General features: G+C 40.6%; 2 protein-coding genes and 1 long non-coding RNA gene across 9 annotated transcripts in view; 2 read left to right on the forward strand and 1 right to left on the reverse strand.

The window, feature by feature from the left end:
• DDX3X (DEAD-box helicase 3 X-linked) overlaps positions 1-3484 on the forward strand; it is a 19607-nt gene extending 16123 nt beyond the window's left edge. For all 6 annotated transcript variants that reach the window (XM_044441418.1, XM_044441420.1, XM_044441419.1 and 3 more), the window contains 2 exons: positions 711-856; positions 992-3484. In XM_044441418.1, coding sequence (XP_044297353.1) covers positions 711-856; positions 992-1071 — 226 coding nt within the window. In that variant the 3' untranslated portion in view covers positions 1072-3484. The remainder of the gene's footprint in view (positions 1-710; positions 857-991) is intronic.
• On the reverse strand, positions 881-20735 carry LOC123028998. The gene is made up of 3 exons (XR_006415819.1): positions 20635-20735; positions 18534-18794; positions 881-937 (listed from the first exon to the last, which is right to left on the reverse strand). It is a non-coding gene; the product is annotated as an uncharacterized LOC123028998 (long non-coding RNA).
• On the forward strand, positions 3610-19682 carry NYX (nyctalopin). Of its 2 annotated transcripts, none has more exons than XM_044441425.1 (3): positions 3610-3885; positions 13636-13711; positions 18202-19682. In XM_044441425.1, the coding sequence occupies exons 2-3, from the start codon at positions 13690-13692 to the stop codon at positions 19596-19598; spliced, it is 1419 nt and encodes a 472-aa protein (XP_044297360.1). In that variant the 5' UTR covers positions 3610-3885; positions 13636-13689; the 3' UTR covers positions 19599-19682. The 2 variants fall into 2 exon arrangements, with proteins under 2 accessions (XP_044297360.1, XP_044297359.1); XM_044441424.1 differs by lacking the exon at positions 3610-3885 and adding an exon at positions 13238-13291.
• Positions 20736-23941: the final 3206 nt, after the last annotated feature.

The following is a 23941-nucleotide window of genomic DNA, read 5'->3' on the forward strand; positions in this document are numbered from 1 at the left end:
AGGGAGAAGATAGTAACTCAGTTTTAAAATTTGGTGCTGCAAGATTCAGCTTGAAGTACTGCTCAAGTATGGGCTATATGTAATAGCATGTGCAACCATAAAATAGCTGGCATCAGCTGAGCTTTTAGACATTATCAGTAGAGTTGCAACTTCTGTGAACTTCTGTGATATCCAGGATATTCTGGATAGTTAAGTTAAAAATCTGTTGCAGCCTTCCCTTCAGGTTTAGGACTCCCAAGCAGGATTTGAATTCAAGTGTTGATAGCTGATTTCAGTAATATTTTTTACATATCTGGAAAGAACACACCTAGCAGTTCTTTTCCAGGCCTTTTGTAAAAGGTCTTCACATGGCACTGAACAGTGAACTACTGTTTACCAAGCCTCTTGGAGAAAATTTTCCACAGATTGGTCACCACAACTGAGACGATTAACAGGCTTCCAGGTGCCCAGTCTCTAAAAGGAAGTGTCTGTATAGTGCCTCATGTAATGATGCTGCATCAGGGAACCTTTATGTAAACTGAACAACTTTTGAAGGCAATTCTAAGCAATCAGCTAAAAGTGCATACCCCTGTGTGTCTTGAAAGAAACTCAGAATTTATAGCATTCAAAGTTATGCTGGGGGGATCTTCTGTCTGCATGGGATTGTGACTTAAGTCATCTACTTTGAAGAGGCATAACCTTTACCACTTAATTGTTGCTTCCTTCCTTAGGCGCTTCAGTGGAGGATTTGGTGCCAGGGATTACCGAACAAGTAGCAGTGCTGGCAGCAGTAGCTTTGGCAGTAGCCGCGCAAGTAGTGGACGGAGTGGTGGTGGTGGTGGTGGTGGTGGTCACGGAGGTAGCAGAGGATTTGGAGGTAAGTCTTTTATGGTATTTTGGCTGTTGGTATTCTTTGATCTCCTCTCCACTCTAAGTGATTTTTTTTTGAAAAATGACCCTGTAAAGCAAAATTCACTTGGTCATAATTTTTCCCTGCTTTTTGTCTTAACAGGTGGCTATGGCGGCTTCTATAACAGTGATGGATATGGAGGAAACTACAACTCTCAGGGGGTAGATTGGTGGGGCAACTGATCTGCTTGCTGCAGATTCTTACCAAACAAGCTAATATGGAAACCACATGTAACTTAGCCAGACTATACCTTGTGTAGCTTCAAGAACTCGCAGTACATTACCAGCTGTGATTCTCCACTGAATTTTTTTTAAGGGAGCTCAAGGTCACAAGAAGAAGGAAAGGAACAGAAGCCCTACTCCGAAGGTTTAAAGACTCCATTGTAGTCAGGATTAACTCCCCCACCCACCCCACTCCCAGACTGTATTTATAATTTTGTGACTGAGGATCATTTGTTAATGTACTGTGCCTTTAACTTTAGACAACTTTTTATTTTGATGTCCTGTTGGCTCAGTAATGCCCAAGATTATCAATTGTCTTGACAAAATTACTCAACTTGGGCTTTAAAAAAATCAAACCTTGGCACGCAGGTGTGATACAACTTACAGGAATCATTGATTCATCCACTTTATACTACAAAAAAGAAAAAAAACTTGTGCAGTGGCCTGCATTAGGGGCTTTCATACTCAGATTTGAAAAATAAACCATCTTGAAGCATATCAATGGAATTAGTTTCTAATGTGGCAAAACTGTACAAAGTTAAAGTTGATTTGCTCACTCTATCCTGGATAGGTACTTAGAACCTGATAGTCTTTAATAAGCCATTCCAGTCATGATGAGGTGATGTATGGATTCATACAAGCACTGTGTTAAAAGTTAATGCAAGTAAACACAGCAACTCCAGTGTTTAGGCAGATAATTAATGTGAGCTAGCCAAATGGAGGCGGAACATTACAGGGAATGTTTAAAGGTCTGAACTTGAAATAGTTTTTAGGAGAATTCATCTACTTAGACTTCTCAAAATTGCCTGCCATATAAAATTGAAATGGTAGAATGGCTGACCACAACAGTGACGGGTCCACTTTTTAAGGGCCTGACTGATTTTTTTGGTCTTAACGCATGCTAGTGTTGATGTTTTTTGGTCAAGGGGGAATGAACAGGAAGAATTATGCAGCAGGCTTTATTTTAATGCAGATTCACATTACTCTGTTCAAGCTGCGTTGAAGTGTTAACTGGCTTACTATAGACTTGTAAAATGGCTCCAGAAGAGTAACAAATTCTGAGATCACAAAGGTTGGAATGTACATAACTGCACAAGGTTTCAATTCTGCTATATCAAGTGCAGTTTTAGTCAGTTTTAGTTGCATAGGTTTCCATTGTATTTAGTCTGTTATGCTGAATCTGGCCAAAGATAAGTATTTCCAACAGTAAAATGCCTCTGCCACTTAGTTTCTCTGAGCTACCATCTGTGGCCAGAGTTGTTACCAACTCTTAATCTAAGTGACATAGGACAACAGCAAAATCTCCTAAAGTGCAATAGATCTTTTCAAGTGTATTGTGCCTTGTTCTAAACTTTAAGTAGGTGCACTTGACAGTATTTGAGGTCATTTGTTATGGTGCTATTTCAATTAGTCTAGATTTAGGCCCTTGTACATTTTGCCCATAACTTTTTACAAAATACTTCTTTTATTGCACATTCAGAGAATTTTATATGTCTTGTGTGCGTGTCTTTAACTTCCAATCTTATTTTGTCTCTTGGGAGACTGAACGCAGCTTGTCTAAGGAGAAGGAACTAGATTCTAAAACTGGGACCATGGGAATAATGGTTGGGAAGAAAACTATTTGCACACGACAGATTTCTAGATACTTTTTGCTGCTAGTTTTGTGTAATATTTATTAAACATTTTTGACAAATATTTATTTTTGTAAGCCTAAAAGTGATTCTTTGAAAGTTTAAAGAAACTTGACCAAAAGACAGTACAAAAACACTGGCACTTGAATGTTGAATGTCACCGTATGCGTGAAATTATATATTTCGGGGTAGTGTGAGCTTTTAATGTTTAAGTCATATTAAACTCTTAAGTCAAATTAAGCAGACCCGGCATTGGCAGTGTAGCCATAACTTTCTGATAGTAAAACAAAAATTGGCAACTTTAAAATTAAACATGCCAAGGTTTTGATACACTTGTCTTAAGATATTAATGAAACACTTCAAAACACTGATGTGAAGTGTCCAGATTCTCAGATGTTTGTTGCGTGAGTTTTTGTTTAGTTGTGTGTTTTTTTTTCAGTGAATGTCTGGCACATTGCAATCCTCAAACATGTGGTTCTTTGTTGTATTGGCATAATCAGTGACTTGTACATTCAGCAGTAGCATTTTAGCAAGTTTTACAGCCAGCAATACTCATCAGTTCAGATAAGGATTCAATCATATGCAAAGAATGGATTTAAACTTGCTGAGTGTGTAAAAAAAATAAAAAAATTTGAACGTCAGGTCACTGTAGGTTTAGTAATTGCTTATTGTATTAGTTTAGATGCTAGCACTGCATGTGCTGTGCATTACTCAATTTTAATAAAATAAAAAGTTGAAATGCAGACATAGTAGTTTTTTTATTTTTTTGGCAAAACAAAGGTGGTTTATCCTTGCTAACTTAGCACCGACTGCACTATTAGTCAATGGCTTTGACATAGTCACTGCTTCAAATACAGCTTTCCATATCGGGTGTTGATTTGTTCAGATGGAAGAGTCATTAAGATTCAAAGGGCTACTACATTAATCACTTACTCCCTAGAATATGTCAGGAGCTTGTATTGGTCTAATGTTCATAAGCCCGATAGAGATTTTGTTGGCAGCTAAATACTTGCTAAACATGAATACATCAAATGAATTTCCCTCTGGAATACTGGATTGCATGATCATAGGAAGACATTGACCTGAGTATACGAATCAACTTGCCACAATCCTGTAGAGAAGGGAAACGAGCCATTTGCTTAAAGTAAGAATGTGGAACTTGGAGATGCTGTAAATGGGAAGATAAAATTCACATTGAAAAGCCAAAAGATAAATATATTAGCAAAAGTTAGGAATAGTGCAATTTGGAAAGGAGTTGCAATCCTTACGAACCAATCCAGAAAAAAGCGGGGAAAAAAGTGATTTCTAGCCTAACAAATTCCCAAAGGATGCGTGCAGGCCAAAATAGCTGGGCCTCAATGCAGATTTTGAAAAAGGCAGGGATAAGCCAGATTTTTCTAGTTCTTTTATTCTGCTCTAGGCACTTTTGGGAGCCTCTAGACCAGTGGTGGTGAACCCATGGCACGTGTGCCACAGTTGGCATGCAGAGCCAAGTTCCCCCAGCAGCCAAGCATTGGATAACAGCACACATAGGGGCCATACACATGCTTGGAAAGGAGTAGGTGATGCCATCATGAGCTGCGACTCCAAGCTTTCTGAGCGGATCAGTGTGCTACCAAGGATATATGTACATTTGCCTGGACTGGCTGAGTTTTTTCTAAACTAAAACTTCAGTTTTCAGGTTTTATTGCAGTATTGGCCCTTTGTGATACGCATGTGGGTTTTGGGTTGCAGTTTGGGCACTCGGGTCTCTAAAAGGTTTGCTGTCACTGCTCTAGACATTTGTGGGGAGCCAGGTTTTTGAAACCCTGACTTAGACCTTAACTCTATTCCTAATTCAGGGCTAAAACACACATTTCTTATGGTGGTTTTTCTCAATTCTAATTTTTGTGAGCTTTTTCTCCACAGCTTGTGTTTTGTTTTTTTTTAACCTCCTCTGAACTCTAAGCTTCAGGACAATATGGGTTGATTATCCCTTTCTGAAGCATTCCTGTAGGGTACTTTGTGGTTCAATTGCCAAGTCCTCAATGCAGATTTTCAAAAAGACCAGCATAAGCCAAACTTCTCTTTCCAACTCTCTTTGCCCACCCTAAGCACTTTTGGAGCCCATTGATGTTCTTGGGGAGTGCAATTTTTCAAACTAACCTCCACCTTAACCTGAACCCTAATTTGAGGGTAAAATGCACATACATTATGGTAGATATTCCCAATTCTAGTTTTTGTGAGTTTTTTCTCCACAGCTCATGCTTTCAATGCACTCTTGACTCCTTCCAAACCTCGGGGGACACTGGGATTTTCTTTTTCTGAAGCTTAACATTGTGCATTTTCCATATGGTGACTGTAATGCCCAGGTCTGTATGCCGCTTTTCGGAAAAGCTGGATTCTTTTACCAGCTCATTTTCTCCCCGCTCCTTATACCTCTGACCCATGCATACCATAGTGATGACTGCACTTTTTCAATCCGTAACCCTAACCTGTACTTTTCGCTCAGTCCTAATTTTGAGTTACAGTTGGCATTGTGTCAAGTAAATTTTCAAAATTCCAGCTCTCGAATGCTTTTCTGCATGGCTCCTTCTTTCTTCTGTCTCATTCCAAGTCTGAGGATATGCAACAGGTTATGATAACTATCATTCTTGGAGCGATCACCCTAACATGAAAGATGTCAAATTCTATTTTACTGAATATTCAATAAAATGAACATTCAAATTCATAGCTATGTAACAATCTATCCAAATAAAAGCAGCAGCCTGTAGCCACCAAAACCAATTTATTTTAAAAGGGATATCCAGCATTTTTTTTGTTACTTCTTGCTTTTTTCTGTGTATATGTCTCTGCAATGAATGCCTGAAAGGATGAATTCCTGTAAGCTATTGGCACTAATGGCACTTAAAGTCTCCTTCCAATTTGTATGGGTTTTTTCATGTTGTATTTAGGGTTTTTTTTAATTTAGAGACAAGTTATTTCAATTTTGACAATGCAGGCAGAACCCTAGCAAATAAAAATACTGTTTTTAACTTGCCTTGACATTTCTATAGGCTCCCTGTGATGGTTTTGCCTAAGGAGAACAATTTCTCTTTAATCTCAGAATGTCAAACTTTCAATGGCAGATGTAGTTTTTGTTCCAGTGAAGTAGATAGCACTGTGATTTCTAAAATGAGTAGTACAATTCTGAGATGGTTAAAAACCATCCTCAAAGAAGTCTCATGAAATTTGTGTATCCTAACTGCATACTACAGGTAATTGTACTCCTTTATTGTATTATATATGTGCTGCTTGGGTTTACAAATGAAGCAGGAGATGCAGATTATGTTTAATATGTCTCTCCTTTTAAACAATGACACAGAGTCCTTTTTTTAACCACAAGTGGCTTTCTTTTAGGAAGTTCAAATATATGGATGACATATATCTTTGTAAATGCTCTCTTTAACATTGATTATATTACATTTTAACAACTCTTGAACAGAGCATGAAGAGATTTTCACTGACCTATGGTTTGTGGAGTACACTCCACATGTTTTCCACTTCTACCATATGCTTCAGCTCTAACACTAAATACTGACACAGTCTCTAGTAATGACACTAGTTCTGGGTAAGAATTGCCGTTATAACTCAGCCTTATGTACTTGCTTTCTGTCATGAATTTGAACTAGTCACTTGTACATGAAGTTGACAAAACTTAACTTCTTCATGATAATTAAGGGCCCCTCTGCAAACCTACCTATGTGAGCAAAGGTGCAATGGAGATATTTTATGTCCAATGATGACTAAAACAAAAAAAAAAAAAAACAGAAAAATGGCCAAGTGGATGGTCAGCAACACTATGTTCCTTTGGATAGCACAAGCAGCTTGCTTAAGACTTGGATCATATTGATTTAATTAATATTTTCCTAGAAATACAGTAGAATCATTGTAGCCATTTCTCAGCAGAGTGGGATATGGAGTTTATGGCATGTTCAAGTCTTCCTATGTTTTGCTGTATCAGACTAAGCTACTGTGCAGCTGAAACTAGCCACTTTGAGAGCTTTCGCTAAAAATGCAGTTCAAGAAGTGGAAAAAAAAGGGGGCTCAAGTAACCATAGGAAGCAGGAACCCTTGCTGTTCAAATTGACAAGCACCCAGATGCTTTGGGAACTTGTAGAGGGGTTGGGGAATACTACTCAATTTTCTAAAATCTTTGGTGAAAGGAAACTTTCTTAAATATAACTTCCTGGAGATGTCCTGTGCTATTGTCACAGTGACTCAAGTCCAAAAAGGCAGAAGGTGTTTCAGGCCCATTCTGTGTAAATTGCCATCTGAAACAATTGGAAAATGAATAAATTCTACCTTGATACTAAAATGATAGCAAATTGAATGGTAGAACAGAAGGACAGATGAATGGAAGTTTTGATATGTGAATGGCAACACAGGACTTGGAGCTTTAGTCCTTGCCAAAAAGAACAGTAACCTCTGAGTCCTGCTTCCAGCAGCAAAGAAACTTGTCCTCCAAATACCTTAATATTCCATTGATGGAAGCAAAATAATACTGAAAATTTACCAAATCTCAGGTGAGATAATTCTATACAATCTAAAATACTTAATGGAAGCCTTTGAATCAATTCACCTGTTCGTCATGACAATGCTGGATTGGCACACTCCGTTTCACTTAGACATTTAGCACTATGGTAACAGTTAAGTCACTCTTGGGATCATTGGGAAATATGAAAGTATACTATCTTAGCTTGTGTGCAGCCATGATTCACAAGTGAATTAATTCAAAGCCTTGCATTCAAACTAGACAAATAATAGCATTGCTGATAACGTTTCTCATCACTGTAACATTCCTTAAGTGTGATGTTCCTCTCGAAGAGCGCCAGTTGGCAAACTTGGAATAATCACTAGAGACTCATTACAGTTGCTTAAATATTTGATCATTAGGGTTTTTTATTCTGCCTGCCTGCATTATCTATATCTTTCTTTTTTGGATATCTGTATGCAATCAACAAGCTCCTTGCTGAATGCTGCTAGCTCTGGAGCAGCCTTTCCCAGACAGCACCTGGTATTCTGAGTGTGACAGAATAGATGTGATACAGCATCTATATGGTGCTTAATTGATTGCTAGTGGTGACCTAGGTAGATCTTTTGTACCCAGCCATCCTCCTTTCCAACTACAGAATTAAAAGGAAATCTTTTATGTTTGAATGTAAAAACAGTTAACCTTTATCTCTTTTGTTTCATCTGCATACAAATAAATGGAAGAGAAAAATGCTGCTAAGGAAAATGTGTAGCATGAAATTAACCCTTTTCTCACCCCCCTAACCTGCCTCTGCCTCTGCCCCTGCTTGATTGCAAGGAAACTTTCCTCTGTCCTTGTTCATCTTGTCGGGGAGTTCTGTCAGTGTCCATGATTCTTCCATATAAGTTTTCTTCAGTATGGCAGAATTACTTTGAATTAAACTCATGTCTTATAAAATCCTGCCTATTTTCCATAGTTTGCAATGCTTGCTAGTAAATATATCCTTTATTTTATATTAATATATTAAAATATTACACTGTGGTGAGGTTAGATAATTTTAGACACTGAACTTAATGCACTTAGTACACTGCTTTGATATGTACCAAATCAGTTTGTAATTCATTTAGATTTAATAAAGGCCATGTTAAAGATATTTAGAAAGCGAAACACTGAATACAGGAACCAGAAACACTCACATTCTGGAATTCCCCATCTAGAGAGATTTGCTAAGCATTCTTTTCTACACTTTAACCAGAACATAAAAATTATTTTTATTAACCTTTGCAGGTTCTTGTTATAACTATTGTGTTAAGAAATATGTTTTAATAAATACTACTTAATCATATTATCTTGTTAACATAGTATTCTTAACTGAAGTACTTGAAAGTATATTTGATAATTATTTTTATGATTAAAAATATTTAAAAAATTTTAAAAAATATTTTTTAAAATTTTAATTTTTTAATTTTTTAAAAAATAAAAATTTAAAAAATATTAAAATTATTTTGTACGATTTATCTGTCGTCGTATTTGACAGATGGAAAATAAAAAAAAATAAAAAATTAGAGATAGACAATGCGTTTGATACTATAAAAAGATTCTCCCTACCACAACATACTATGTAAAATATTTTAATTTATTCTTCCATGAGAATTTAGATCTGACCAGTCAATCTTCAAGACTAAAAACTAGGATCACTACAGTGAAACACGAGTTTCATTGAACACAGCACTACTTGTCAATCAACAAAGATATAATTACCCAATAATGAATGTCTTATGAATTACATCTTAAAATACTTTGTCGTCTAAATCACTAAAGGTAAAGGCTGCAACAGCACAAAGAAGCTTCTAGAACTGTATGAATAAAGTTTTTAAGGTGTCTTATCTGCTTGGAAGGAAGTACTTTGCATCTGGTCAGTGTGTGGATTTATTTTCATTTCGGTTAACAATGGAAATCTACCCATGTTTCATTACACAACAGTGAACATCAACTTCTTTACGTAAGGGACCACTCTTTTTTTCATACACAGGTCAGGGAGAACAAGGTTTGTTCTGCTAATATTTACAAAAGTTATTTCATTAATAGATTACTAAAACTGCTATTGTCACAACATCTTGCTTGCTATATAAAGCAGTTAAATTTGCTTTCAAAGCCAGCTCCAACCCATGCAAAGAGCCCTTCGGGTAATTGCAAACATGCACTTGTCATAAAGCCCTAGCATAGCTGCTTGCTTGTCCGCTTTTCCTGTTTCACTCTTCAAGTTCTGCTATGTCTATTAGAGGATTACTATCCACCGGTAAAGCCACATTTAGAATAGTTGGAGAAACGCATTACTTTGGATGGAGAGGCAGCAGCTCTTGGCAGGGTTAAGCACCAAGCCTAAGGAAGCTACTGCCCAGTGCCTCATTCTACCTGTACTTACGAGCTCTGCTTTTCCCTGTGTGCCTTATGGTTAGAACAGCAGCAATAGCTTCTGGATATCCTCACCACATGGCAGTGGCTGTTGCACTCCCCAAATGTAGCTAGTACAGCTATTTCTAAGCTGGGGACAGCCATACCCAGGAGCTAATTGCGCCAGAGGTCAAGGGTGGGGGCAGTTGTCATCTGGAACCTGCTGCCAATGGAGTTCCCCCCATCTGGCCAAGGCATACGAGTCCATACAGCTGCAGCAGCTGTCATTATAACCACCTACCTGGGGGATGCCTGCCATTACCTCAAGCTATCAATGATACTTCATGACAACTTATATTTAGCCTGTGCAGGTTCCACATGCTCCTGTACCTAACACAGGAATTTTAGGAGTGGTATGTCCAAGGGCATCACTTCTTGCCATTCAACTCAGAGGAGACTGCAATGGTTTGGCAGATCTGAAGGCTCTTTCTTCTTTCATGTGTGTCCCTAGTGGTGTAACCAGTTACCAGTATAACTGACACTGGTAACTATTTATTTATTCGGGACATTTCTAACCCATCCAATTACAACACGTCTCTGGACAGCTTACAACAGTGGTTCAATAAACACAACAATAAATATAACAATGTAAATATCCTATTATTGGCCCAAATAATAATATTAATAACACTCATAACCCACAAAGTTTTTAAACTAGTTTTTTAACTATATGGAACTAGGAACTTCAGGCTGAACACAAGTCTAGTCCTCTGCCATGAGGTCCAAGACAGGAAGAGCAGTCATCAGTGTTTCCCATGTGGGGTCTCCAGACCCGTCTACATGTTCTCCCAGACAGCAAAGCTCCTCATCCTAAGGATGCTTTGAGTTTACGCTAGCAGAGCAGTTTCAGCATCTGCAGCCTGCCTTTCTTAAGTGATGGTAGCTAGAGACAACTGACTGGGGACGGGAGGGCCGCAGTCAGAATCAAACTGAGAGAATGAAGAAGAAAGTTTCTTCAGGATGTTCTGTTTCACTTTACCTGTTGGAATTCTGAATATCCCTAGTTTGGAACAGAACCCAAGGTCATGAGGGAAACCCTTCAGCTGCAAGGCCTCTTCTGTGCTGGTCAACATGTAAGGAGCCGCACCCGGGCTCCAAGCTCCAGACTGAGGGGAAGCAGCAGCAGGTTTATGAAGTGCTGCTTATAAATTGATGGCTGAGTGCGTGCATGAGTGAAATTACAGAATATGCATCTGTCAGGTCTTGAGAACACCCAACCCTATACTAAGAGTTGTCTATTTTTATCCCCTAAAAGTATACTGCCCTAGCATGTGAGAGCAGTTGGGGTGGGGGGCGGGTAGGGCTGTGTCCTGGGAACTCCCTTCTACTCAGTAATTACACACACACACACTGGATTTTTTCTATTTCAACCTAGCCTCGGTTTACTTTTTTGTGCACTGGATTGCTGCTGGAGGAGAAAAATGTGAGTTCAAAGCAGTGTTTTGTGTTCTCTGGGTCAGATCCTCCTGTATTCATGATCAGGAAGTTACTCCAATTTGAAGTTACTCTGCCTGGTGTGGCCCCAGTTCTACCCACCATCAGCTTCATCCATTGTCAACGCCACTGGTTGTGGACTCTGCCTACACATGGTTCTGCCTTAGTCAGCTACCCTGCCCTCTGCCCCAGGAGCTGCCGCTGATGGAGGAAGACCTCTGTGGAGCAGCTGCATGGCCTAGCCCTCCACGCTCACCTATCACTACCACATAGACATCTGGGCCAAACTAGCCCTTCTTTTCCAGTGCTTCTGCTCAGCAATCATCTGAGTACCTGCTCCTTTTTCATAAGCAGGCTTCATACTGTAACCATATGTGGTACTGCTCAGACAGCATGATGCCTCGCTGCACTAAGCACCCGCTCAGACAAAGCGAGGCATTTGGGCACAGTAGGCCTTCTGAAGCCTGCACACCTCAGTGACTCAGGGAGGCATCAGCCCAGCAGCAGTGGGTCTGATGACCATTTCTCTGGGAGGTGGGGAGGGGGGGGCATGATCTGGTACTCCTCCTGATCACTGTTGTGGGACCACTTGAAACATGATTGCCAGTAGGCAACTTGTTTTTAGACAGACAGCTTTGGGATTTTTGCCAGAGACAGAAAAATATTTTTTCATAATGTTTACATTTTCTGGGTTCATCTCTGTAAACAATGTTTCTGGGATGGGCAGTTCCCGGCACTGAACATTGTTCTAGGAGAAGCTTCCTGTGCTGAAAGAAACAGCTGTGAGGCTCTTTTGCTACAATGCACTGCACAGAGAAAAATCGTGGCTCTGAATGACAGCCTATGAAGGGCACATGTGTCAGACCTGCATCGCTCATGCTCTCTAGTAAGCATGGCAGTGGCAGTCCAAGACACCCAGAGGGCACCAGGGTGGGCAGGGCCTGACTACATAGTTTCAAGGTGATTGTATTTACATTTCTTATCCCCTATGGGAATATTCTGTAAACCTACATTCTTCTTTACAATGCACAACTGCTTTCAGGCTCTTTGCCTCAGCTCGCTAGGTGTCTCCTTGAAGATTGAACTAGGACTGGGGTCCTTTATCGCAAAGAAGGCCAGTAACCCAACAGGCACGTCTAAATTCTGATACTAATGTCAAATCCAGAAATGGAGTCCTACTCAGTCATTCCTACTGGGACAAGGAACACATTTCTCCCGGTGTTACTGGTACATCCAGTGAGGAAGACAGTAGATGCAGATACACCATAAGGCACAAAACTAAAGACATGGTTTTGTATTAGCTGGCCTATATAGTCTGCAAGGGGCAGTAAGCTGGTTGTGCATTGCATGTCATGAGCTGGGATTTCTAAGTGGTACAGGTGCTGAGTTGGCATCTTCTTTCTCTGTGACTTGGAGTCGTTCCACTCCTGACCTCCCATAATGCCGCCACATGATTTCTTTCTACCTTCTACTCCATTTCTCTCTGAGCATTACCCTTTAAATGCAAAAGCAGGATACAAATACTATAAACAATAACAAAAAGAACTACTTTTCACTCCTCAGCCAGGCCTGTCTGTACTCCAAACCTCACTCAGCAACCCACCCCCTGAACTCCGCCCAACCCGCCAGTGCTGGTGATATTTAAGTGATTCACTTTGAAAACCTCTTGATAAAAATACAGTATTTTGCAATTCGAACTATAGCAGACAGCTCAATTTTGTGAACTTTGCTTGGTGAAAGAAATCAAATGCGCTGGTTTCCTATTGTCAGATCTGCAAACATCTTATGGTTTTGCTTCCAGACATACTTCTATGCAACTCTCCCTCATTTCATTGTATAAGAGGAACTGGGGCTGAAGGATTTTTTTTTTTTTTATTCCTAATAATGCTGGGGGTGGCTGAGGGCCAGTTCTAGGCTGGTGTTTTTCTTGCAGGGGTTGGGGGTGGAGAGAACAGGAATAAAAGCAGATGGATTTGTCAGCAAGCCAGGAGATTTACAGAACAGACAAATTCTTCCATCTCTATTAATCCTCCCCAATACAGAGGATTTCCCTACCATTACATGATAGCTTTTTAGAGTAGGAAGTCATGCCAGCCCTTCAGAGAGGCTGCAATACAACCAACTGTAAGCATTTGCGGAACAAAAGGCAGCATAGCTACCATCCTGACAGGTAAGGAAGGTCTTTTTCTCCTGCACCTTGACTCTGCTCTTCTTCGGCAGTCCCGTTAGAACCCTGTGAAGGAAAGGATTGCTGTAATTGCATGCATGGGAAGTTCTTGTAATAATTTTAATTATTTGCTCATAAGACTGCTTGGGCAGGTCTTTTCTGAAATAACCATTGTAAGACTGCAGTCCAGTGAAAAACTAAAGGAAGGGGACAATTCAGGTGTTTCAATCTGGGAGGGTAAAATTTGTTTTAAATCACTATGCAGTTCTTAAAAAGATATTAACAAGGCAAGTGATATTTAGAAAATGCATTTGAATGGCATATTTCCTACTTTTGTTTGTTTTTAGATTTTGGAAGAGCATTTGCCAGACCTGAGATGTCACTAGTGAATAATCAGGGTAATGTTTGTCATCATTTTAAATGGTATGTAGACTCTTAATTCCATCGGATTCCATGGCAAATTGAAAAATGAACAGTATATAGCTCTTTTATTTTGAAAGAGTTGGCCATGTTGATGTTAAAAGTTCATTGCAGGAATGTCATCTGTCTTAGGATTCAATTTTTTAGAATTCAGATTTTGCAAGTTCAAAGCACAGAACTGTTTTTGTTAAATATAACTGTGAAATCTGCATTTTTAATCATTGCAACCACTAATTCCAGTAACGTACAGATATCAACACATTTTTGTCTTCTCAATTTTATTGATTAGACAAATATAAAAGCTTCTTGAACTATTTCAAATTAAATGAGGGGCACATTCTCCTGCAAAAATATATCCATTGTTGGTTTAATACCCTTCAAAGGATTTAAATATATCTGTTCTGCTTTTCCGTGGAAAATGCCCAAGAAGGCTTTAGCTTAAGCATAGTGTTTTCCCTTTTAAAATGGATCCTTGCTGCAAATGTAAAATTAGCATTCTGAATTTGAAGAACTATAACAAGGTTGTGATGTTGAAACTAACTCTTTGGTTAAGGACAATTTATTAAAAATTGATGAAAAATACTACTTATTTCCTGATACAAATTATGGAGAAAATCCAATTTAGAATGGTAAATTCTTTACCTAAAAGTAATGGTCCTGTGTCTTAGAACAGTTTCTGCAAAAGAAGGGAAGCTACACACATCCTTCCTGGTAGCTTATAATTCATATACAGTTTTAGGTAAATGAGCCCTCAGTTGACATTAGATTATATTTTAGCTTTGCAGATAGATGATTTTCTATGTGGGTTACTGGAAAACAACAGTTAGTGCACTCAATATATGGCCTGTACCAGTTGTGGTGTGCGCCCTTATCCACTTGAAATAGTTGTGACCCTCTGGATGCCGATGTCCTGTTTCCATGCCTGGGCAAATGAGCAATGAAGTGGCTGAGAGGAGTGGCCTGCTAAAATGAATGGGCAAAGTTGCACGAGGTGAATCACAAGTTGAGGCTCTGCGATGTTGAGCTTTCTGCTCTCACACAGTGCAGCCTGGACAGAGTGGGCGTGTTCTTGCACAGGCAAAATTTTGCATCCTGAATCTCTGGCACGTCTGCTGGGAAGAAAGTTTCCTACCTGAAAACCTGGAATCAATGCAGCCAAGGCTGCATTAGATGAGCAATTTTGTGACTCAGCTTTCTATATTTCCTTGGTGAAATCTTGGTCTGTAGGCAGGGAGTTGGAGCATATCAGAGGCTTCTGGACTCCAACTCCTGTTAGTCCCAGTCTGCATAAAGAGGTAGTTACATTTGATGGACTGTATGTTCATCACCCCTGCGCTATGGTGCTAGAGCCACTGTTGGAGTTGTTCAAGAAAACTGTCTTCTGCCATTGTTGTGAGAAGCAGCCCAAAGCAACAGAAAATGACCTCTGCAACCATTCTACCTTCTTCCTGCACAGCTTGAGTCATCAGTATAACTTACTGTCCCTAGTCTAGACAGATTTATTACAATTTATTATCCCTGGGCTGGTCAGAGCATAGACGAACATAGTTATGCTCTAGCGAAATAGTGTAGACTTTCACGGTGAGAAAAACAGTATGAGCTCAAGCTGCCTACTGACAATGAGCAAATCTGGTTTGAGCCCGGGAAGTGTCAAAAATTGCAGCAAAGATTCATGTTGCCTTCACAGTTTGCATTTCCAAATACACAGTGATGCTTGTGTAGGAGGAAGAGAGATTCTGGAAGTATGATGCTCACTTGGTTATGCTATAAGAAAAAGAGAGGTTTAAACAAATGCTTCTTACTCCCTTATTTCAGTCTAGGATATTTTATTATTCTGGAGCTGAACCAAAGACACAAAGGTGTGGATTGTAACATTTTCAGGAAAACGTTTATTTTTAAATACAGCCAAGGTGAAAAGATCCTACGGATTCCAGCAAGGTTGGCTGAGGAATGCTGGAAATTCTAGGATATTTTCTGTCTAAACTTGCATAGGTCCTTGCCCTAAATTAAAATGTTATCATTACCCAAGAGGGGACTTACTCTCTCCAAGGTGACTGTACTGGCTCTAGAGAAATCTGAGTTCGGAAGCCTGTTCTGTTTGTCAACACTGGGAGTAGATAGAGAACCTCTGGCCTGCAGAATGATGTGTCCCGCCAGCCTGGTGCATCAGGTACCTCTGCAAAGCCCCATCCCTGAATGGAAGCAGGGAAGAGAATCTTGACTGCTACCTCAGAAGTGTGAGCAGAGGTTCTGGTGAGCATTACTCTGCTACTCTGCGCCCTCCCCAGTGGGAGGAGATGCGATGCGGGCAAAACTGCCCCAAATGAGCAGCCAGCTGATCAGGGAAGCACACATGCAGCGAGGCCAGGTCCCAGCCTTCCCGCATCCACTGGGGAGTGAATAAGATTTGGGGGAGCTGCCCTGCTCCTGATGTCACTTGCCCTGGGTGGGGGAATATCTGTCACCCCCATCCAAAACCAGCTTCCCACTGCCGACCCAGACAAAATGAAAAGCAGTAGACAAAGCATTAGCTTTTAGTAGTTACATTTTCCTTCTCTAGAGCTAAGGAAGACAAACCTTTCCCCAAATGTATGCATAGACGTTAAAGAACCTTTCAGACAAATCTTTGTCCATTGCATTTTGATAGTAGCTGTAACTTTGCCTACTGTAGCAGGCAAATTACTTACAAGATGAATGGGTTTCAATAAAAATAGATACCTGCTGCGTAAAGAAAGCACTGACACTAACAGTGAAGGTTTTGAAAGTAAGAGTAACTGGACTTTTCTAGCTGTGCAGCTTTTGCTCAATGCAGAGAACAAAACTGTGAGGTGCTTTTAATCAGACTTTTAAATTTCATAAATTATTTTAAAAAGGAGAATGCATTTCATTTAGTTCTAATGCTTGTGGCATGGTGGATTATTTTTGTCTCAGACTGGGATTTAGCACAGAAGTGTCACTGAATATGTACTGTTTCATTTTTTACTGCTGATACAACATTAGCCTGTGGTAACAAAAGGTTTGTTCAGCTAGAAAGCTCTATTGCCTGTGACAAAGCAAGAAGGTGCGATGTATTGTTTTGTAATATTGCAACAACATGGCTACCTTCTACTTCACGTGCTCACCACCTCTAGCAGGATAGGACAACTGGTGGCCCTCTGGATATTTTGGCCTACAAGCTCTGTCATCCTTCACCATCAGCTATGCTGCCAAGGGCTGATGGGAGTTTGTTGAAGTGGCCCACTCAGCCAGACCGTATGCTCTCCAACTTACCCAGGTCCGAGGGAAGGAAGCCTCCCTTTTTCACTAAAATTAAAGATCAGCTCACCAGGATGTTGGCACTGTAATGCAGTTGCCCTGGCTGAGGTGATTTCAAAGTCAAGAACCTCTACTGAGCAAACCTATCAAAGAGTATACTGCCCCGGTACCTAAACAATGAAGAATCTTTTAGAATCCATCTTAGGGCTGAGGATGAGCCATTACTGGACATGCAGCAGATTAAAAAAACGCCAAAGATTCTTCTGGAATCTTCACACAGGCAGTGAGGGAGGGAGCAAAGGAGATGTCCTCCACTGTTAAATGAAGTCGAGGGACTTTGTATGGGGCTCAAGAGCATCTCCCCAAGGAAACGGGGAGCTTCATGCAGGCACCAGGGCAGTTTGCAGCAAGATTTCGCTCCATAACATGTGCCCAGTTGTAGGTTTCTCCAAAACGTTCAGAGGAAGACCTGTGAGAAGCACTAGGAAAACTTCACCCTAGCTAGCTGGACTGTATTTTTTAATTTTAATTGTTATTTGCCACTGAATCATGATGTTAAACTGTTTGTTGCTTTGTGTCCCAAAACAAACTGATTCCCCATTCAGTACTTCTTCCTGAATCCCTAATAACTCTTTTACCATTTTCACCAAAACTTGGACTGTGTGCTTTGAGGATGAAAGGGAAAAGATGCACAAAGAGGTATTGCGCATTACTGGTCACACTAACTCTTAACATCCAGATTGTATGTAACATGCTGAACAAAATCTGCAACTTAGCTTTGTTCCCCTAAGGACACTAAGGGGCTGCAGAAAAGTCCAGCACAGTGGAATCCTTGGTCAGTTGTTCCCAAGAGACTGAAAGAACCAGGGTACACAGAAGACTAGGTTTGTTTTACTCCCAGTGGTAGGAGCTGGTACCAGTTTGGGTGCTGCTCCACTAGGTGTTATTGCTTTGTACCTGTACCAGGGTGCCCACAAGGGCCAGGTCACCACAGAGTTGTAGGTCAAAACAACAAGATGGCCACCTTTAACCTACATTGCAGGTTGGCTCGACTGCTTACAGTGTACTTGAAAAATGGTTCTCCGTGCATTTTCTAGCTTTACCCAATTCAGATTTCCATCTTGTGTGTTTCAATATTGCTAGTTTTCACTAATCTCTTGCTTTCTCTTTCTCTTTCTCTCTCTTTCCTTGCCCCCCTCACTTTCCCTCGGGATCATGCTGGTGCGTTTGCTTGCCAGTCTTACTTTGCATCCCACCTGTCTTTTCTGTGTGGGCGTGTGTTCGCTCCTGCCCCACCAACTGTGTGTGCACTCAAGAGAGGAGCTGTTCCATCCTTTGCGACCGTGCAGGCCTCACACAGATCCCCAGTGAGTTTCCCTGTGAAGCTTACTCTATTAACCTGGATAAAAACAGTATCAAATTCCTTGCTGAGAGGGCATTTGGTACCCTCCCATCACTCAAATCTCTCTCATTGAGCCACAACAACATATCCTTTATCACTCCTGGGGCTTTCAAAGGGCTAGCTAGCTTGGTGGAACTTAAAATGGCCCATAATGAATACATTCGGTACCTGCACACTAGGACTTTCATTTCGCTCAAGAGACTAGTCAGACTGGATTTGGCGGACTGCAACCTTTTCAACATTCCAGACAGGATTTTTATAGAGCTTCCGGCCCTTCAGGAACTCTTTTGCTTTCAGAACAACTTCCGAAGGATTCCAGGAGCTATACGAGGGATGGAGAATTTGACCCATGTCTATTTGGAGAAAAACAGGATAGAAGCTGTGGCTTACAATTCGCTCCTGGGTCTGACCCGACTGAAATATCTCAATCTGCAAGACAACAGGATAAATGTAATTCATGACAGAGCTTTTCAGGATTGTCAAAAATTGGAGTATCTGTATTTAAACGACAATTTTATCAGTGATCTTCCTGACAATTCCTTTGATGGACTCCGGCATCTCAAAATGCTTAATATTGGCGGTAACCTGCTCAGGAATGTTTCTAATACTTGGTTCCGGGACCAATTTGAACTGGAAGTTTTGTATTTGGACAGAAACCAGATTATCAATATTCAAGAAGGCGCTTTTGAAAACCTAACAAGTTTGGTGTCTTTACACTTGAACAGCAACAACTTAACCACCTTGCCTTTCTCAGTCTTCCAACCAGTCTACTTCCTGGGAAGGCTTTATCTTTTCCGAAATCCCTGGGAGTGTGACTGCAGGATTGAATGGCTCAAAGAGTGGATGGAGAATTACAGGCTCGTTCGGGATATTCCTTGTGCCTCCCCATCCTCTGTAGCTGGTCTTGACTTGACTGATGTTTATTTTGAGAGAACATCTGAAGGTTTCTGTCTTGACCCAGAGGAATTAAATGTCACTTCTGACAGTCCTTTTCCAACTGGAGAACTGCAATCTACCACAGAGAACAAGTTTAACAGCCTTATCTCCAAATTTCTACTCCAGAAGGGCCTTTCAGAAGAGGTGGTAAACACCACAGAAAGCTTTATCAATACTACCTTGTTGGATGGATTAACTAATGAGGCGTCTTTAGGACTGGGGACATGTAATATCAAACTAATATGTTCTGTTAATCTTTGGCTATTCATTATAGCTCAAGCGATAGAGGATAAATAGCTCAAAACAATTCTAAGGTTAGTTAAGGATTTGGTATTTGTACAGGATAGAAGCTACCACCCATAGAACTCTGCCTTAGCTGAGGCACAATCTTCTCTATGGTTGGTGAACTATGGCTTAGTATATATTTAGACCTAGAAATCTGGTTTGGATGCATCTTTCAAATTAGGGTCAGGTTCATAGAGGCATCCTCCTTTAGAGTTTTTTTCACACTCAGTGATTTCTGCCTGATTCTTGCCAAAAGTCTTCCAAAAGTGTGGCACCAAAGTCAAGTGACTGTACTGAATTTACTCCAAATGTATACTGACATGAGAAAAGAAGGTTAACAATGCTGTTATAGCTCTTCTTGTTTTGTAATACAAACTACTAGAGAAGATTGAAAGCAGGAAGGATGGCGGCCTATAAGGAAGATTTCAGAAAATAAACTCATTAGTCTAGTTCATGGGTCCTCAAACTACGGCCCGAGGGCCGGATCCGGCCTGCCATGCCCATTTTGACCTGCTGCACATGCATCCGTGTGCATGCCTGCTGCTTCCCACCTTTCCCCGCACGCAGGAGGCAGCAGTTTGCTCACACGGAGAAAATGATCTCCGAGCACACTGCTGCCTCGTGCACCTGCCTCATGGTGCGTGCTCGCCCCTGCCTCCCCTCCCCGCACCCCGTGCGCCTGCCAGCGCCTTGCTGCGCGCCCAGCCCCCACTTCAGCACGCATGCGCTGCCCCTGCCCCCTCACCGGCCCGGGCACACCTCCGACACCACCTTTCCGGCATGCGCCCAGCACCAGCACCTTTCAACCGGCCCCCTGGTCAAAAGGTTTGAGGACCCCTGATCTAGTTCATACAATTGCAAATTTTCTAAGGGATTACCAAGGCAGTTAAATTGTGAACACATTCTTTTGCTTTATCTCACCGAGTCATTTTAGCTGTCCTTTAGTCGTTAACATTCATTCACAGGGATATAGTCAATGGGGCTGGAAGGAAGGGCTCCATATCTACCTTGGGTGCCGTTTTTGGTGGGGCACAAATTAAACACATACCTGTGGGAAACCCAAATGGCTGTCAGAGCTGCTCAGTAAGGCCCCCATCCTGTCTACGTCACCACCAAAATGGGAGATGGGCTCAGACAAGGTTGTAGGTCCTGATTAAAGAGCTGTAAGTCTGTAGAGTACATGGAAAAACATCTGTATAGTTACAGACATGCAGCAATTATGATTGCCTCTTTGTACACTCTGAATCTTTATAACATCTCTGTATACACGCATTTTTATAGTTGTTGATATTCATGTTAAGAAACCAAATTGGCAAATATACATTGCTTCCCTTGGGAAACATTAGTAGGAACGACAGTCAATATACGGTATCCACTTTGAGATGTCTACAGGTTGGACAATTGTGTAACCTGTCTTTAGTTTTTGGAATTAAACAAACTACATACACATTTGAAGCCTAAAAGGTCAGATATTGACTTGACACCTAGATTTAATCAATTTGATATTAATGAAAAATATACTCAGAAGTGCTTGGAACTTGCACTGTATGACTTAATGCTATTCAAAATTCAGAACAGCTTAAATATAATAGAGAAAAGAAATTTCCCTACACAAAGAGTCTGTTTTTAACTATCATTCCCATTCTCTTCCCCCCTCCCCCATATATATTCATGAAATAAATGTTAAAACAGATGGTTTCACATACAATTTTTAAAAAAAATTTTTGACTATGCATGTCAGATATACATTCCAGTCACAAAAGCCAATCCTCAGTCTTTAGTAACATGACCTGCGTTGTTAATGACTGAGGATTCAACTAATGCTGAGCCCTTTCCTAACAAATTTTATAGGGTTTAAAGAGAGACATAGACTGTCTTTTCTTAGTCTTTCAGAGTGACAACTATATTGATGGACTTGGAGGTGCGTGGTTTGATGAACTTGTATTACTTCGCTCTTCTAAGCCTACTTGTTTTCAAAAGGAAAGGACTAAACCCTTTTTTCTAGTCCATTGTTGAACTACTTTGCAAAACAGGATTTCATGCTGCTGGCACTTTTTAAAATGATGGATGGACTTTTTTCGATTCTACTATGCAAAGGAAAATGCTATAAGAGCAGCAGCAGCAAACAGTTTTGGGTGGTATGTTAAATACACCCAAATCAAAAAATGTTAGTAAATACAAAGATTTCTATGAAAATTGCTCTTGGTGAAGAAACCAGCCAGATGGTTTGATAACTACATGATTGATCTATTCTGTGCACTACATTCAATGACTTTGGATTTCCAGGCTATTTATAAACACAATAATCTTCTTAAATGCTAAATTCAAGTGTGCATTATAAAAGGGCTCCCTCCACTTTCTGCTCCAAAGCTTGTATCAGTGAAATGCTGTAGATTAAGAGGAGGATTTCTATGGCAGAATCATTGTTTATCATATAATATTGAGCTTGGCAGCAGAAACCATTAGGAGAAACAGGAATTCTGGTTCATTTACATTCTTGTGCAAATGATTATTTTATACTGTATATTTAGAAATATATTGCTTCTATTGACATTTCTGTTTTGTGCTTCAAGATCCTTAAGCTAAAGATCCTACTATAGTAGTTATAACACACAACACAGTAGCTTTGAAGCTCAATATTATGGGAAGGTCTTCTCAGAACTAGCAAAAAGTATTATTTGCACCAGAGGTTATTAGAAAACAATAGAGAGTCAGCTACTTTCTCTAAAAATAATTAATAATCGAGAGCAAGTATGGTGTGGTGGTTCAAGCACTGACTTGGGGACTTGGCAGGTCTGGGTTCTAGTCCCCACCTGGCCATGAAGGTCACTGGCTGAATGTAGGCCACTCACTCACTCTCAGCCCAACCTACCTCACAGGGTTGTTGCTATGAGGATAAAATGGAGCCACGTAAGCTGCTCTGAATTCCCCACAAGCAGATAAAGGGCAGGTTAGAAAGACAATGTAAGAATAATGATACCTTTTGAGCTGCTTGATTACAAGGTCTAGAAATATATATAGAAGTGGCGTTTTAGCTGCCTGTGGATCTATCATCCTCTTTAAAAGCTGACACTTTTTCAGACAAAACTCTGTGACCTGTTATGGGCACATCATTGCATATGCAATTTTGCCTGGAGATTGTTGTGTTGTGAGAACCTGTGAACCTCTATTATACAAGAGTTGCGTAATCCTCCCACTGCAATACTCCATGGGTTTGCATGGCATGACACTGCCAGCAGAGCTGCTATTTAAAATTGTGTTCACACATGCTGCGCGCTTGCTGCAGAATCATCAGTTTATATTGCCATTTCCAGAAAGTGTTCTTTGCCAGGATATGATCAACCCATTGCAGCTGCACAGGGGTTCGAGTAACGCATCATCAGACCACTGATGAGGAGGGCTGCAGTCCTGTTTTCTGCTAATCACAGTGTAACAACATACAACAGAAGTCTTTCTCTGATGATGCTGACCGGGGATGGGAGCATCTCTTTTGCTTCCCTAGCGTCTCTCCATGTGAGACAGCAAAGTCCCTCTTGCTTGGGAAAGAAGGAACCCAGGAGACTTCATAGCTGTATGGAGATTCGTAGCATGGTTTTTAAATGAGTCAGAAGGACATTTTTGCACCAGTGCTGTGAGTGTGCAACATGTGGAGGGGGGATGGGCAGGCCCACATGAACCCCTTTCCCTGGGCAGTCATGTGGGTGCCATCTACTCAGGAACATGCAGTGTGTTTAAACTCGTTTCAAGTGCTGTTGTGTCACCATTCCCATCTTTCCTACCATACATGATGTGGATTATTTATTTTATATCTTTACACTTTTTTAAATGTGGGGAAGTGTTCCATGGCATCATTGGATAGTTGGAAAATCTTCCCCTTTGGAAAAATAAAACACTAGTTTTTTAGCAGCAGTACTCATGTTGCATTTTAGTGGTTTCACTATCTAAATAATTTTCTTTGGAAGAGTATGGATGAATTAGTATGCGCAATTGGCTTACTCCAGAATACCTGCAATAAAATCAAACCTGCTGTTTTGAAGAAATTGAATGTGAGTGCAGTTTGTATCCAGCTCATTACAGGTTTCAAAGTGTCCAATCTTTCTGAATGGTTGTGTTGGATGAAGCACACCCCTCCCTTGGAAGGCTGTTGTGTCTAGTCTGCCTTGTACAAGGAATAAGCAAGATATGGTCAGCAAACACTTGCCAATTGGTCTGGGTGGTTGGATGTTCATGGCCTCCCAGGACTGGATTGCAGGCCTTCTGGTCCAGCTTGATGAAGGAAATCCTGAGCTAGAGGATCCCTAACGGATGGTGGTGCAGCCTCTGTCTGAGGACCTCCAAGTAAGAGAGATGATTTC

Source organism: Varanus komodoensis, unplaced genomic scaffold (assembly GCF_004798865.1).
Source record: "Varanus komodoensis strain SLA01 unplaced genomic scaffold, ASM479886v1 scaffold4, whole genome shotgun sequence".
Classification (NCBI taxonomy): domain Eukaryota; kingdom Metazoa; phylum Chordata; class Lepidosauria; order Squamata; family Varanidae; genus Varanus; species Varanus komodoensis.

Bases quoted from the DNA above. Each gene is read 5' to 3' on its own strand.
- NYX (XM_044441425.1), top strand. From the start codon at position 13,690: ATGTTTGTCATCATTTTAAATG. The intron at 13,712-18,201 runs GTATGTAGACTC...TTTGCTTGCCAG, and splicing joins GTTTGTCATCATTTTAAATG to TCTTACTTTGCATCCCACCT.